We start from the raw sequence: 13,824 nt of genomic DNA, 5'->3' as shown, positions 1-13,824 counted from the left end.
CACACTGTAATAGCATTGGTGTGGAAGGATAAAAAAAAGGACAATAGACAGATTGAATAAATATATTTATGAACAAGTACAATAGGATACCATGGAATCTATACAAAAAGATACTCCATAGATTATAAAAATACAAAGAATAAAAGAGACTGGTTAATGTATGGGTTGAAGAAGGTAAAGCTAATGATTAGATAAAGGAGAAAATGGACAGACTCCTGGGCTGGTTGCACTTAAAAATGCTTTGTAAAGTTGGAGGGAGCGGGGGGGGAGGGGGTAAAAAGTAATGGTTTATGGATGTATACAAAGTAAGTTGATTTCTATGTATTAGATGGATACCATTGCAATAAAAGATATGTTAGTGTTTCTGATGATAAAATAATGATTGTTTTGTTTTTGTTTTTTGCTGAAAGGTTAGCATATCTATCTTGCTAAATGTAGAACACAAAGTACTCATTTCAAGGTCAAATAATCTCCCCAAGTTCACTTTCCACATTGGTTCAGTAGAAATAATAAAAAGTAAAGCCACGGCACATCAGTAGTACATCTGAAGACTCGTGCATATATGTACATACACACACAGAGTCCGTCAATTAAAAATATTAAAATGCAAATCCAAGCATGTTCATCTATCAATGAAATAGATTCCCCTGCCACACTGTAACCTTCAGTAGATTCTCAGAAAGTTTGTGGAGAAGATCAGAGGAATGCAAAGGGAGTGAGAGGAATTTACACTGCATGACCAGAAGTTATATTGGATGTAACTTTGTAAGATTGCCTATTTTTCCTTGTTCTATCATTGATTACAGAGCTCATGGGATTATATTAACATATTTTTCTTAGTTGTTGTATAACAGAACATTAAAACATTAGTGTTAATGTTAATACATTGTTAAAGAAATTTAACTTATTTTATTAAATACTCAGGGGAAAAAACACAAATTCAAGTTGTTAATAGTTGAAAATATAAAAACAATGGCCATCCAAATTATCTAAATGTTAACTGATCCTAGAGTTAGAAAAGAAGAGGGAGGAAAGGAGACTGCATATATTTGTTGCTGTTGTACACCATCTTGAACTCCAAGGAGAGGTGGGCATTAACATTGCTGTTGTTGTTGTTGTTGTTGTTGTTGTTGTTGTTGTTGTTGTTGTTGTTGTTGCAGAGAATTTTAATATATTCAGGATAATGGATTAACTTTAATGTATTATTTTTATTTTAACATACAGTGGTTGCTATTAAAAGCATGACATTATTGAGTTTAAATTCTCTCTCATTTATATTTTCCTTCAAACTGTTCAACAGTTTGGAAAAATAACAACTCTAATAATTGGAAGAAAACGGAGGTAATGACAACAAACCTGGAGGGAAAGGACAAAGAGAAAATAATGGATTAATTTAAGGTTAAGATTAGAAGCAAAATTAAGTACTTACGAGTTACAATACCCGTTAATTATTCGGAGTGTAAAAAAATAAATTTTGATATACTATTTAGGGAAATCCAGGCAGGACTCCTGGAATATAAAAAAAATTAATCTCTCATGGTTTGTCAGAATCACCATTTTTGAAATGAAAATATTATCTAAATTGAATTTCCTTTGTAATATGTTACCTATTAAATTACCAGATGTTGGTCTTAAAAAATGGCAGAAATTAGTCAATGAATTTTGTAATGGAACTAGAAGATCTAGGCTACTGAGAAGCTTATGGTATATTCAACAGAAATTAGGGGAATAGGAATATCAGAACTAAAAACCTACTATGAGACACATATAATAAAGGGATTGTTTAGGTTGCTCTCGGAACCTAAATTAATCTGACGGGAAATGGGAGGAAAATGTTGGCAAAGAGATTATGGGGAAATGCTTTTCATGTTGAAAACTGGCAAAGTAATTAAGGGGTGTAAAAATAACCTAGCTAAAGATATTATGGAGACATGGGTTAAGTTAAAAAAAAAACAGGATATTTCCAGGAGTTTCTCCCCTAATCCTAATAGTTTTAATGGAAAATTTCCCAGAAGACCTGAGAATTAAACTTATGAATTAAAATTAGTGGAGGTAGAAACTGCTCTTTCTTGGGAGGAATTGATACAAAATTTGATGGGCAAGTTTAACAAGTTAGAACAACACGGCGTCCTGAATTGGTTTGAGAGGCAACAGCTATATAATTAGAAAAAGGATTGATAAGGTAAAAATCCCAAATTTAGAGAGCTGAACAAATATGAAGAAAGGCTAAGTAAACTTAAAAAGCAAGAAATATCTGGGAAAGGATTAATTGGGAAAATATACAATGGATTAATAGGTGAAGAAATAGGGCTGAAGCTGTTAGAAAAGGTATGGGAAGGAGACCTAGGGCCTCTGACGGATCTCGATTGGAAAAGGGTTTTAAAGTTGAGAGTGGTTGAGAATCTGTCAATAAGATTAAAAGAAAATGCATACAGTCATATGGAGATGGTATACCACACTGGTTAAGCTATACCAGATGGATAGGAAGCAAAGTAACCTCTGCTGGAGATGTGGCATGCATAAAGGGGAATGTTTTCATTTATGGTGGGAATGCCCCCAGTTGAAGAGTTTTTTGAACAAAATATTTATAGAAATAGGTAACATTATAGGATTAAACATCACCCTGGATGCTAGGTTAGCATTATTAATGGACGCCACAAAGTTGAATTTAGAAATGGGAAAGAAAGAATTGGTGATTTTACTCACAATGTCGAGACTTATAATTGCAAGGAATTGGAAGATAGTAACCAATCTCACACTGGAATCATGGTATGGGGAGGTCTGGAACGTAGCCTTAAATGATAAATTATCAATGGAAATGAGGATGTTCAGGGGGGTACTAATAGATCTGATTTTGATTTATACTGGTCAGTTTTTATTAATTATGTTTTAGAGAGTGAAAAAGGAAAGCAATACAATTTTTTTGGTCAGGAATTTTGGATATGACATTTGTTTACTGGTTGACTCATAAATTTATGGCAAAGGAAATGATACTTGTTCAGGCCTTGGTGGTGGGGTTATGTGTTTGTAAAATGCTCATTGTTTGGTGTTTTGTTTACACTGTAACTGTTAATGTATGTAAATATTTTTTTTAAATATATATATATTTCCCTTCAGAGGAATGAGTCCAAATCTTGCACATTCTTCTAGCCTGATTCTGTTCTTTTCAGTTCTTGCTTTCAGTCATTTCCAGTAATAAGAACACACTATTGTGTTCTGTCCATCCAACTAAAGAAATTGATTTCCTTTTGTAAGAACTTCTGCAAAGCATTTGGCTTCCAGAATCTCTTTCTTGGGTTAGATATTGTCACAGATCTTTCGCTGCTGTCCTCCTTCCTCTGAAACCAAATTAATCAGCTTCATAGAAGAGCTACAGAATAGAAGTCTGCTTCAGTATAAACCTTTTCCCAATATCTTGTCCAAAAGGTTAGTGAACTTACACCGTGAGAATGTATTGTTTCTCTGAATGCTTTCAGTGATGTCTTTATAGACAGGACAAGGAAAAGGAGTAGGCATGCAACCTGCAGTAAAAGATCAAATTTTTTTGGTAGTAGAAAGGGCTGTCAGATGCATCTACAAAATCTTCAGGCACAATTAGATGAAGTTGTACATCAGTCAAAATTGTACCCATGACAAACAAAAACTGGATACATTTGATGCAGAAATAATCTTTAGAGAATGGTTTCATCCTCATTCAATCTTTGTTTGATCTCATGTTTTTAATCTGAGAAGTGCCAAGGGATATAGAACAACATTGTAAAAGAGAAAAGTTGTCCATGGTTCTCCTCATACCTCATATACCCCCTGTTTGATGCATAATCTTGGAGGAATCATGGTCATTCTCCATCTGACATTCTTGTCTCACATATTGGTTTGTATATGGTTTTTAGTTATTTCGTGTCAAAAGCATTGCATAATAAATAAGTTTAAAAGTGATAAAATAAAGGAATCACAAACAGCTAAATAGTTTTGGACCAAAAGCGGGCAACAGCAATTGCATTGTCCATAGCTTTAAACAACTCCTCCTCCATGCATGAGGCAGGGCATTGTGGGCAAGCATACATATGAGGAGTTGTTTGTTCAGCTCCACAGTCACACAAGGTGGAAGATTCCTCCAGGTAGTGCCATCTTACCAGGTTGTCTTTTGATCTGCCCACTCCGCTTCTCAGTCTGTTGAGGGACTTCCAAATTATTTATTATTTATTTATTTACAGCATTTATATTCCACCCTTCTCACCCCGAAGGGGACTCAGGGCCGATCACATTGCACACATAAAGGCAAACATTCAATGCCATGACATAGAACAGAGACAGAGACAAGACGCAGGCACCGGGCTGGCCTCGAACTCATGACCTCTTGGTCAGAGTGATTTGTTGATTTGTTGCAGCTGCCTTGCTTTCCAGCATGCGCCACAGCCCTCTCCATTGCCCATTTTTTGTTTGCCCCTGGAGGCAGACCCTCATGGGGGGCCATCCAGTTGGGATTGCCTGGTTTAGCTGCCCAGAGGGAAACTCTTGCTGTTGCTGGGGAAACATCAAGAGGAGTGGCGGTTCTCATTAAGCTTTTCCTTGATTTAAGTCTACTGGGAGGGAGCTTATAGTCATGCAGTGGGTGGCTTTCACAATGTCAACCTTATTTTTCTCACAGTTAGCAGCAACTTCCTGTCGCACATCAGGGGGGGGGGGGGTAATGCCAGCTAGCTTATAGAGTTTATCAACAGGTGTAGGTTTAAGGCATCCTGTGATTATTCTACATGTTTCGTTCAGTGCTATGTCCACTTGCTTTGCATGGGCAGACTTTTGCCAGACAGGACAGGTGTACTCTGCAGTTGAGAAAGACAAGGCCAAGGCTGATGTTCTTATTACTTGTGGGTCTGCACCCCATGCGCTGCCAGTCAGTTTGCGCAGGATGTTATTGCGTGCAGCTACTTTGTGCTTGGTGTTCATGCAGTGTTTCCTATATATTAGTGTTCGGTCTAAGGTGACACCAAGGTATTTAGGATGGAAACAGTGTTCGAGCTCTTGGCCTTCCCAAGTAACTTTCAGTTTCCTGTTGGCTTCGCGGTTACGTAGGTGGAAAGCACACACTTGTGTCTTGGCAGGGTTAGGCTTCAGGTGGTTCTCTTTGTAGTAGCTTTAGAGATCTTTCAAGGCATTGGTGAGTTGCTTTTCAACTGTTTCAAAATCTTTTGCTTGTGTTGTAAGGCCAAGGTCATGAGCATATATAAAGCTCTTTGTGAGTGGTGGTTGTGGCTGATCGTTCATGAAGATATTAAATAAGGTTGGTACAAGAACGCTGCCTTGGGGTAAGCCATTCTTTTGCCTCCTCCATCTGCTTTTCTGGCCCTGAAACTCCACATAGAAGCTGCGGTTTTCTAAGAGGGTCTGGACAGTTTTTGTAAAGTCAAAGTCCCGGGTGATATGGTAGACTTTATGCAGCATTTTTCTATGTTGCACCGTGTCATAGGCTGCCGTAAGGTCCACAATAACTGTTCCCGTAATGCAGCCTTTCTCATAGCCTTCCTCGATATGCTCAGTCAGATGAAGAATTTGACCTATACAGTTTTTCCCTGGTCTGAAACCTGCTTGTTGTGCAATAAGCTTAGGTTCGATGACAGGTCTTAATTGATTTAATAGCATCCTCTCATATACTTTATATAGATTACATAAGAGAGAGATTGGTCGGTAGTTCCTGGCATTGGAGGCATTTTTACCAAGTTTTATAATCATAGAATCATAGAATAGTAGAGTTGGAAGAGACCTTATGGGCCATCCAGTCCAACCCCCTGCCAAGAAGCAGGAAATCGCATTTAATGGCAATGATTTTAATTTTCCTCCATACTCTGGGAATCTGTTTGTGTGCCAAGCATTGATTGTAGAATTTCAAAAGCCACTTTTCAGCTTTGGGCCCCAAGTGTTTGATTTGCTCCATCATTAAGTCATCTAAGCCAGGTGCTTTACCAGTTTTACATAGCTTGATAGTTTCTCTGAGTTCTTTCAGGTTTAGAGGAGATGACAACTGGTGGGTTTCAAGTTCTGGCACCCTGTTGATTTTCATCTTTACTCTGCTGCAGTTGGTTTTCCCATTCTGAATTAGCTGGTGAGCTATCTGGTCTGTTGTTACGTTTGTGTGTCCATAGTTGACCAGAGGGTCACTATCCAGGCGTCTCAGCAATTGCCAGGCTTTTCGGCTACTCTTGGACATGTCAAGGTTCTCAAGCAGCTCTATCCAGCAGTTTTTCTTAGCATTAGCTATGGCTGTAGATAGTTTTTTGGCCTGCCGCTATAGTCACATCACTGTATCTTTTCACAGCTTCTACAAACAGATCATAGCCTTCTATAGAAGGTTATATATCAGAAATAGCTGCTTCCAAGGTCTCTGTAAACTTTGTCCAGTTAGCTTTATTGAAGTTCTATCTTCTGCAGAATGGGACACTTTTTGGTCTTACAGCTGCATATGCTACACAGCTTATTGCTCTGTGTTGAGTATTAGGTATCGGGTTTAATACCATTTTAATGCATTGGTGGATTATGCTTTCATTTACAAAAATCAGATCAGGGTTATAACCACGCTTCCATCGGCCACTATTAAATGATGGTGGTAATTTACTGTCATGAAGGAGGCTCATTCTACTATTGTCGGCCCACGTTAGCACTGCTTCACCATTTCTATCATCTTCGCCATAGCCCCAGACAGTTGAAATCTCCCACACACAAAAATGACTTCATGATTGTGACAATTGGTTGGGGGCGTAAAATAGAAATCAGCCCCAGGTGGTTTGTAGAGTGAAGATACACTGCAACTGTCCAGTTCCACAGATAGGATTTCAATGTTGTTCACTTCTGTGAGAGAGGTTGCAGATATTGCTATACCAGATTGTACAAATATGGCACTACCATATTGTCTGTGAGGTCTTTCCACTGCCAGTTGCATTCCGAGAATTTTTGGTCTTCTCATTGTGATGTCTCTGTGTGTTTCCTGTATACATAAAATGTCACACGAGATGTCCTCGGACATTTTGGCTAATAGCTCATCCTTAGCAAGTGACAAACCTTCTATATTAATAGACATAATTGTTAGCAATGGTCTTGATAAAGACCTTTGGTGTTCATCCATTTGTGGAGAGATAAAACACATTTAAAATGTTAAAAAATGTTTAAAAGCAATGCAATGCTTTTGGGTTGGAAAGATTAGCCGTTTACCAGAAACGTTGCCCAGGGGACCCCCGACTGGATTTACTCAGTCTTCGAGGAGCCTCTTTCCGTGTCCCCCATTTGTATATGGTGACAATAATGATTTTCTATATTTACAAGTTAAAGGCTTAAGACCAGGAATGAGAACAGTACAATCAAGCAATGTGATTAACTGTTGTTTTAAAATGCTACCTCAAAATGAACACCTAGTGCAATTTGTTACTATTTTGCAGATTCCAAACAGAAGTAAATTATGATACTTTGGAAGTCAGAGATGGGTCAAGTAGCTCATCCCCTTTAATTGGAGAATACCATGGTACCCAAGCACCACAATTTCTTATTAGCACTGGAAACTTCATGTACCTGCTGTTCACTACCGATAACAGTCGCTCAAGTGTTGGTTTCTTAATCCACTATGAGAGTAAGTTTCCCCTTCTTTTTAAATGTTATATACAGAGTTATAGAGGATGTCAATATATAGGTGTCTATAAAGCCTCTGATAAGCCATCTTGAACTATAGAAGACAGATTGGGTATAAATAATTCAAAATATAACCTCTGCCACTGTGATTCTGTGGTCACTCCAAGGGTGCAGATGATTTGTCTGATTCCAGGATGAGGTGGACACAGTGGGTAATGCTTACATCACATCATGCTGACATCTCGGGGATGGAGTGCAAAGATATATAAGTCTTTGCTGCTGCTCATTCAGCTTATCTCACCACTTGTGCTTGGCTTGCCCACTTGTCTTAGGGAACACTGCTACTTGTGTTGATGCTTCAGGGCAGGTAGAAATGCTTGACCACCATGCACCTGATCTTCAAGATTATGAAAAGGTAGTGTGGTAGTGTTTGCCTACCCTGCTCTCTATTCTCATGGAACCGAGCAGCTTGGCCTGGGTGATGCCTAATTCACTTTGGTCATTTTGGTAGGAAAGTGAGAAGTTTTGAATTAAAGAGGGGCATCTTAGGGGCAACTTCCATTCAGAGTTGTTTGGGGCTTGGGTGGCTGGGCCAAGCTTGGCCCAACTCCAAATTCTAAATCACGGGGCTTTAGAGGAGGGCCGGCCCTGATTTTGTGGTCAAACTGATTTTCTGTCTGATGTCAGACTGTAGAACTATGAGAAAGCATTAGTACCTGGGTGCTTGTCTATTTACAGTTGGGCAGGTGGACAGGAAGAAACACTTGCCCCGGAGTTTGTTTGTTTGTTTGTTTGTTTTTTGCACCAACTAAGCCTCACTGTAGAAATTGGATTAGGAATTAACAAATGTAGTCATTTTTAACCACCCCTACCTTTTTATTTTCAGTTTGGTGTCCAAAGACAGCATGAAAGAGAGATTGAGATTGACCTTTAAATCTAAATAAATAATATGATTGTGAACTACAGTAGAGTCTCACTTATCCAACATTCACTTATCCAACATTCTGGATTATCCAACGCAATCTGCTTTTTAGTAGTCAATGTTTTTGTAGTCAGTCTTTTCAATACATTGTGATGTTTTGGTGCTAAATTCGTAAATACAGTAATTACTACATAACATTGCTGTGTATTAAACTGCTTTTTCTGACAAATTTGTTGTAAAACATGACGTTTTGGTGCTTAATTTGCAAAATCATAATGTAATTTGATGTTTAATAGGCTTTTTCTTAATCCCTCCTTATTATCCAACATATTAGCTTATCCAACATTCTGCTGGCCCGTTTATGTTGGATAAGTGAGACTCTACTGTAACTACAAAATTTGATACTCAAATACTCAAATTCAATGATTCTGAAAATAGCCTGATTTCCACTCAGATGGACTTGAAATCCAACTGATCATACTTGGATTCACTTCCAAACCTGTTCAGAAATTCAAATAATCATGGTTCACATTTACTGTCATTGGAGAACAACTCATGGCTAGATTTTTTTTTATTCTGCTTGTCACAACCTTGTTAAATTCTTATCACTAAATTTGATATGGTTGTGACAAACAGAAATTAGTTGTTTTCCAGTGTGAACAAACATTATTTGGATTTCTGAACAGATTTGGATTTGGATCTAAATCAGATTAGGAAGAGTCCAAGTCCACCTTTGGGAGAAGATGTCTTCTAAATTTCAGAGAAATGGGGACAGAAAGTGTATGCTACACTCCTTTAAGATAAATTTTTTTCAGGGCTACTAATACTTTTCATTTCTTTGTAGAATTTTATGAATGTTTCCCATACTGTGTTTTCAGTTTATATATATATGTGCATTATCTAAAGAATTAAATCATATACAGACATGTTCATTTATTGTAAAGCTGCTCAATATGCCTTGGGCTCCTAGAAAACACCCTGGAAAGTAAGACAAGTTGCTAAAATGTAGAAAAGGAAAGAACAAAAATTATGGCTAGATAGATAGTCAGATAGCTAGAAGATAAGTGAAATAAGGGGAGACTCCAAAATAATTGGGCTTATTTTTCAAGACCGGTTTTGTTTGAAAGCCCCATTCTTTGCATATCCCTCCATGATGAAAGTGGTGAAAAGCACAGTAGACAGAAAGCATGCAGGGTCAAACAGAGGGATAGGCAAAGTGTGGCCCTGAGATGAAATGTGATCAATTAAGGCTGTTCTTCTTCATGTGATCCATCACGGCTGTTGTACTGCTCACATAGTCCTTTTAAATTACTGTTTCCAACAGTTCCTGCACTCAAATGCTTCTTCCAGCTGTTATTGTGATGAATGATCATGGTAAATCATTAGAAAACGTTCATTCAAGTGAAGTTCAAAATAGCCAGCCAATGAAACAACAAAAGCCAAAAACATCATGTTGCTATATGACCCAACTCCTTAGAAGTAAAGCTTTAGTAGGGCATCATTTCAAAGATTACCATCTTTGATTAGCATCAAAGATTACCAGTTTTTTTTGAACTGATATAAAGTAATAAATGAATACAACTCTTAAATAAAATCATATGTGGCATTGTGGTTTTTGAAGAATAGAAATTAAGTTGTAGTTATAGCTATCTGAAACCACTAAAGGTTAGAGGGGAGAGAGAACTGCTTGGGGTAAAAACACCATGGCAAGGGAAAGGGAAATGGATGACATTTATGCTCTATTCGAAACATTACACTATATTTTAACACATAAAACTTGGTATCATATTTGAAGGCATTCTAAATCTATCTTCCATCATTTAGAAATATCTCCACTGTGGCTTGAAAAGAAGTTAAGTCAACCAGCTTCCTGTTATATCTGATCTCACAAAGTCTTCCCATAGAAGTGACATCCCTGGCCTACTGATTTGAATTTGATATCACAGGAAATACATGTATTCACTAATTATATTTCTCTTTTCTCTTTCCTCAAAAGAACTCAAGGCTACAATTATTGGGAAAACATCCTTCATTTATAGGGTAGCATAAGGGAGAAGGACTCTTTGTTCACCTGGCAATGCCACTACCACCACTAAGATCTATCCAAGCTCCTGGGCCTTGAGGGCACATCTGGTGATATCAAATCAAGGCTCCTGGGCAGATGATCACCAGGGAAATGGTGTTGATGGCAGTGTTTAGTCTGGACAGTGGATCAAACCAAATGATCCCTGCTATCCAGACTTCCCTGAAGCCCTGGGATAGACCAGAACTTCTAATCACCTTCTGATTTTTTCTGACTTTGTCAAAATTGAGACAAAGGCAATTAAAGCCTAACAAACCCATGATATTTATCAGAAATTGCTGTTAGTCAAGGGAACAGCCAGTGGTTTATTCATGATGAGTGCAGGGTTTGGGACCAGAATAGTTAAGCGATAAGTTTAATATAAACAATCTATTTGAGACTGGAATGCTAAGCTGCTTTATATCCTTTCTGCTAATAAATTCCTGCATTTTCCTTGTATTACATTTAGAAGGCAGGAGGATCTTGAAAAAAATGTGGCCCTATCTGATTTTGTTCCCTAACGCCATCAACATTTATTTAAATTTCTTATAGCATTCACCGTCAGATATTAAATGTCTGAAGTCAAACATAGGTGTTGTGAATAATGAATATGTTGGAGAATCTGCACAACTCAGCTCTATAAAGAGTAAATTGAATAGTCTGTATCTTACTCTCTGCATAACAATGGCTCCGTTTTCTGTACAGGTTGTAGCTGCTCACTACTCCAGTGTCATAAGCAACTCTACATTTCTCAAAAATGTGTCTGGCATGGCTAAATGGCTTCAAGAAAGGGTCTTTTGACTCTTGCTTTAGATTAGCACTAAAGGCTCCTGGAGCTATTTGGAAATGTGGAACAGAAAACATCTAGAAGTTCATAAACAGTTCCCGTTGTGTACCTTGAAGTTGTTTCTGACTTATAGCAACCCTAAGATGGATCTTATCACATGACAATCTGGGGAAGATTTGTTCAGAGGAGATTTTCCTTCACTTTCTTGTGGGGTTAAGATAATGTGATTTATGCAAGGTCAATCAGTGGGCTCCCATGGTCAAGTAAGGATTCAAATTTAGGTCTCCAGAGTTATAGTTCAACACTCAACCATTACAACTTTTTTGACTGCCCAGTACCATCTCTTTTTTCTCATTCTCCCTATATCAACGTTTTCCATATGGAAAGTAAAATAGGAATACTATAGGAATCAAGTTACTTAAAACAGAAAATTAAGTTATTTTTTTGCTGGTATATATCTTATATATATTTCTCTGGTTTCTAACAAGGTGTTACGCTGGAGTCAGATTCCTGCCTTGACCCAGGAATTCCAGTGAATGGTCATCGACGAGGCAACAATTTCAGTATCCGATCTACAGTAACATTTAGCTGTGATCCTGGTTATACTCTCAGTGATGATGAGCCACTAGTCTGTGAAAGAAACCATCAGTGGAACCATGCCCTGCCAAGTTGTGATGGTATGTACTATTCTACAGCTGTTATTATTATTATTTATTATCAAAGGAGAAGTTGTTCTGATCTTGTCTTTTCAAGTCTTATTTTTCCTGCAGAAGTGAAGAAAGGTATAGAAAAAAAAACATAATTATATGGTCCTTTTTCTTCTACTTCACACAGTATCCCTTCCTTTTCTGTTCCTATGAATGTGTATTTTTCAGGTGGACATTTAAAAAACAGAGGAAGTTACACTGCTATGCTAGGCTTGCCTTGTTTTATAAAAGATGTGGAAGTTTGTCCTTGAAACATCTTCACCTTTTAAAGGGAAATCTTTGACTGGGGCTGCTTTTCCCATTGCAGCTGATGAGCGTCACCAAAGTGAACTAGGCCTGCTGAAATTTTGCACTTTGTATTCAACACTGGAGGAGTCCCGGTGGCAAAGTGTGTTAAAGCACTCAGCTGCTGAACTTGCAGATCAAAAGGTCCCAGGTTCAAACCCCGGGAGCGGCGTGAGTGGCCGCTGTTAGCTCCAGCTTCTGCCAACCTAGCAGTTCGAAAACATGCCAATGTGAATAGATCAATAGGTACTGCTCCAGTGGAAGGTAACGGCGCTCCATGCAGTCATGCCGGCCACATGACCTTGGAGGTGTCTATGGACAACGCCGGCTCTTTGGCTTAGAAATGGAGATGAGCACCAACCCCCAGAGTCGGACATGACTGGACTTAATGTCAGGGGAAACCTTGACTGTGGCAGTCAATTTCTATTTATACCCTAGGAGTGCCCTATCCTCTCCCCTTCTTGCATATTGTGCCCTAAAGGTCTACTTCAGAGGATGCACCAAGTCCTTCCTTCCAGACCAGATAAGGGAAGGCGCAGTAGAGGAAGGAGAATCTAGTCTGGAAGAAAGACACTGATGGATTCAGTTCTGTGTCATTTCAATCTTTTATTAAAACAAGATATTTCCCAAGAAGCTACCTTAAAACTAGTTCATCAAATGAGTTGACATATTACAGACTGAAGTAACTTTATATTTATTGTCTGAATCCTGCAAAACAGATCAATTGAAGGAAGCTGAGGATTTTATGACAAATAAGGCAGGACTGCTTAGGAATGATTTCTTTAGAATTCCTGAAAATTGCAATGATATACGTTTTGATCAAAGAGTAAAAGGTAAAGGTAAAAGTTTCCCCTGACATTAAGTCCAGTCATGTCTGACTCTGTGGGTTGGTGCTCATCTCCATTTCTAAGCCAAAGAGCCAGCGTTGTCCGTACACATCTCCAAGGTCATGTAGCCAACATGACTGCATGGAGCGCTGTTACTTTCCCGCCGGAAAATGTGATCTACTCACATTGGCATGTTTTCGAACTTCTAGGTTGGCAGAAGCTGGAGCGGGATTTGAACTGGGACCTTTGGGTCTGCAAGTTCAGCAGCTCAGTGCTTTAACACACTTCGCCATGTAGAACTATAGTGTGACATAGTTTTGAGATAGTTTTATCAATACCTTGCTTTTTCTCTCCCACTTTATTTATAGCCCATAAAATTGCAGCACTTTATTGTATGAGGCTTTTTATAACCGTCCTGAAAACTGTGGCTGAATTTGTAATGGCATTTAAGTATATCTAATTTAGAGTGTTCTGTTTGGTTAATCTCAACCCTTTGCTTTAAAAGAAGCCCATTTTTTTCCACAAAAAAAGTTACAATCTTACAATGGCCCTATTGGTATAGATGGATGAATAGATAGAAGTAGAGCCTGTCTCCTTTGTCTTTTTCATGGCAAAGCCAT

At 38.3% G+C, this 13,824-nt stretch overlaps 1 protein-coding gene across 4 annotated transcripts in view; it reads left to right on the top strand.

The window, feature by feature from the left end:
• The window catches only part of csmd1 (CUB and Sushi multiple domains 1), a 1,478,446-nt gene that overhangs the window by 1,157,544 nt on the left and 307,078 nt on the right, over window positions 1-13,824 (top strand). For all 4 annotated transcript variants that reach the window (XM_062969106.1, XM_062969107.1, XM_062969108.1 and 1 more), the window contains 2 exons: window positions 7,428-7,615; window positions 11,874-12,062. In XM_062969106.1, the coding sequence (XP_062825176.1) occupies window positions 7,428-7,615; window positions 11,874-12,062 (377 nt within the window). The remainder of the gene's footprint in view (window positions 1-7,427; window positions 7,616-11,873; window positions 12,063-13,824) is intronic.

Source organism: Anolis carolinensis, chromosome 1 (genome assembly GCF_035594765.1).
Source record: "Anolis carolinensis isolate JA03-04 chromosome 1, rAnoCar3.1.pri, whole genome shotgun sequence".
NCBI classification, from domain to species: domain Eukaryota; kingdom Metazoa; phylum Chordata; class Lepidosauria; order Squamata; family Dactyloidae; genus Anolis; species Anolis carolinensis.
The sequence above is the reverse complement of the archived record's forward strand: the minus strand, read 5'-3'. Positions and strand labels throughout refer to the sequence as shown.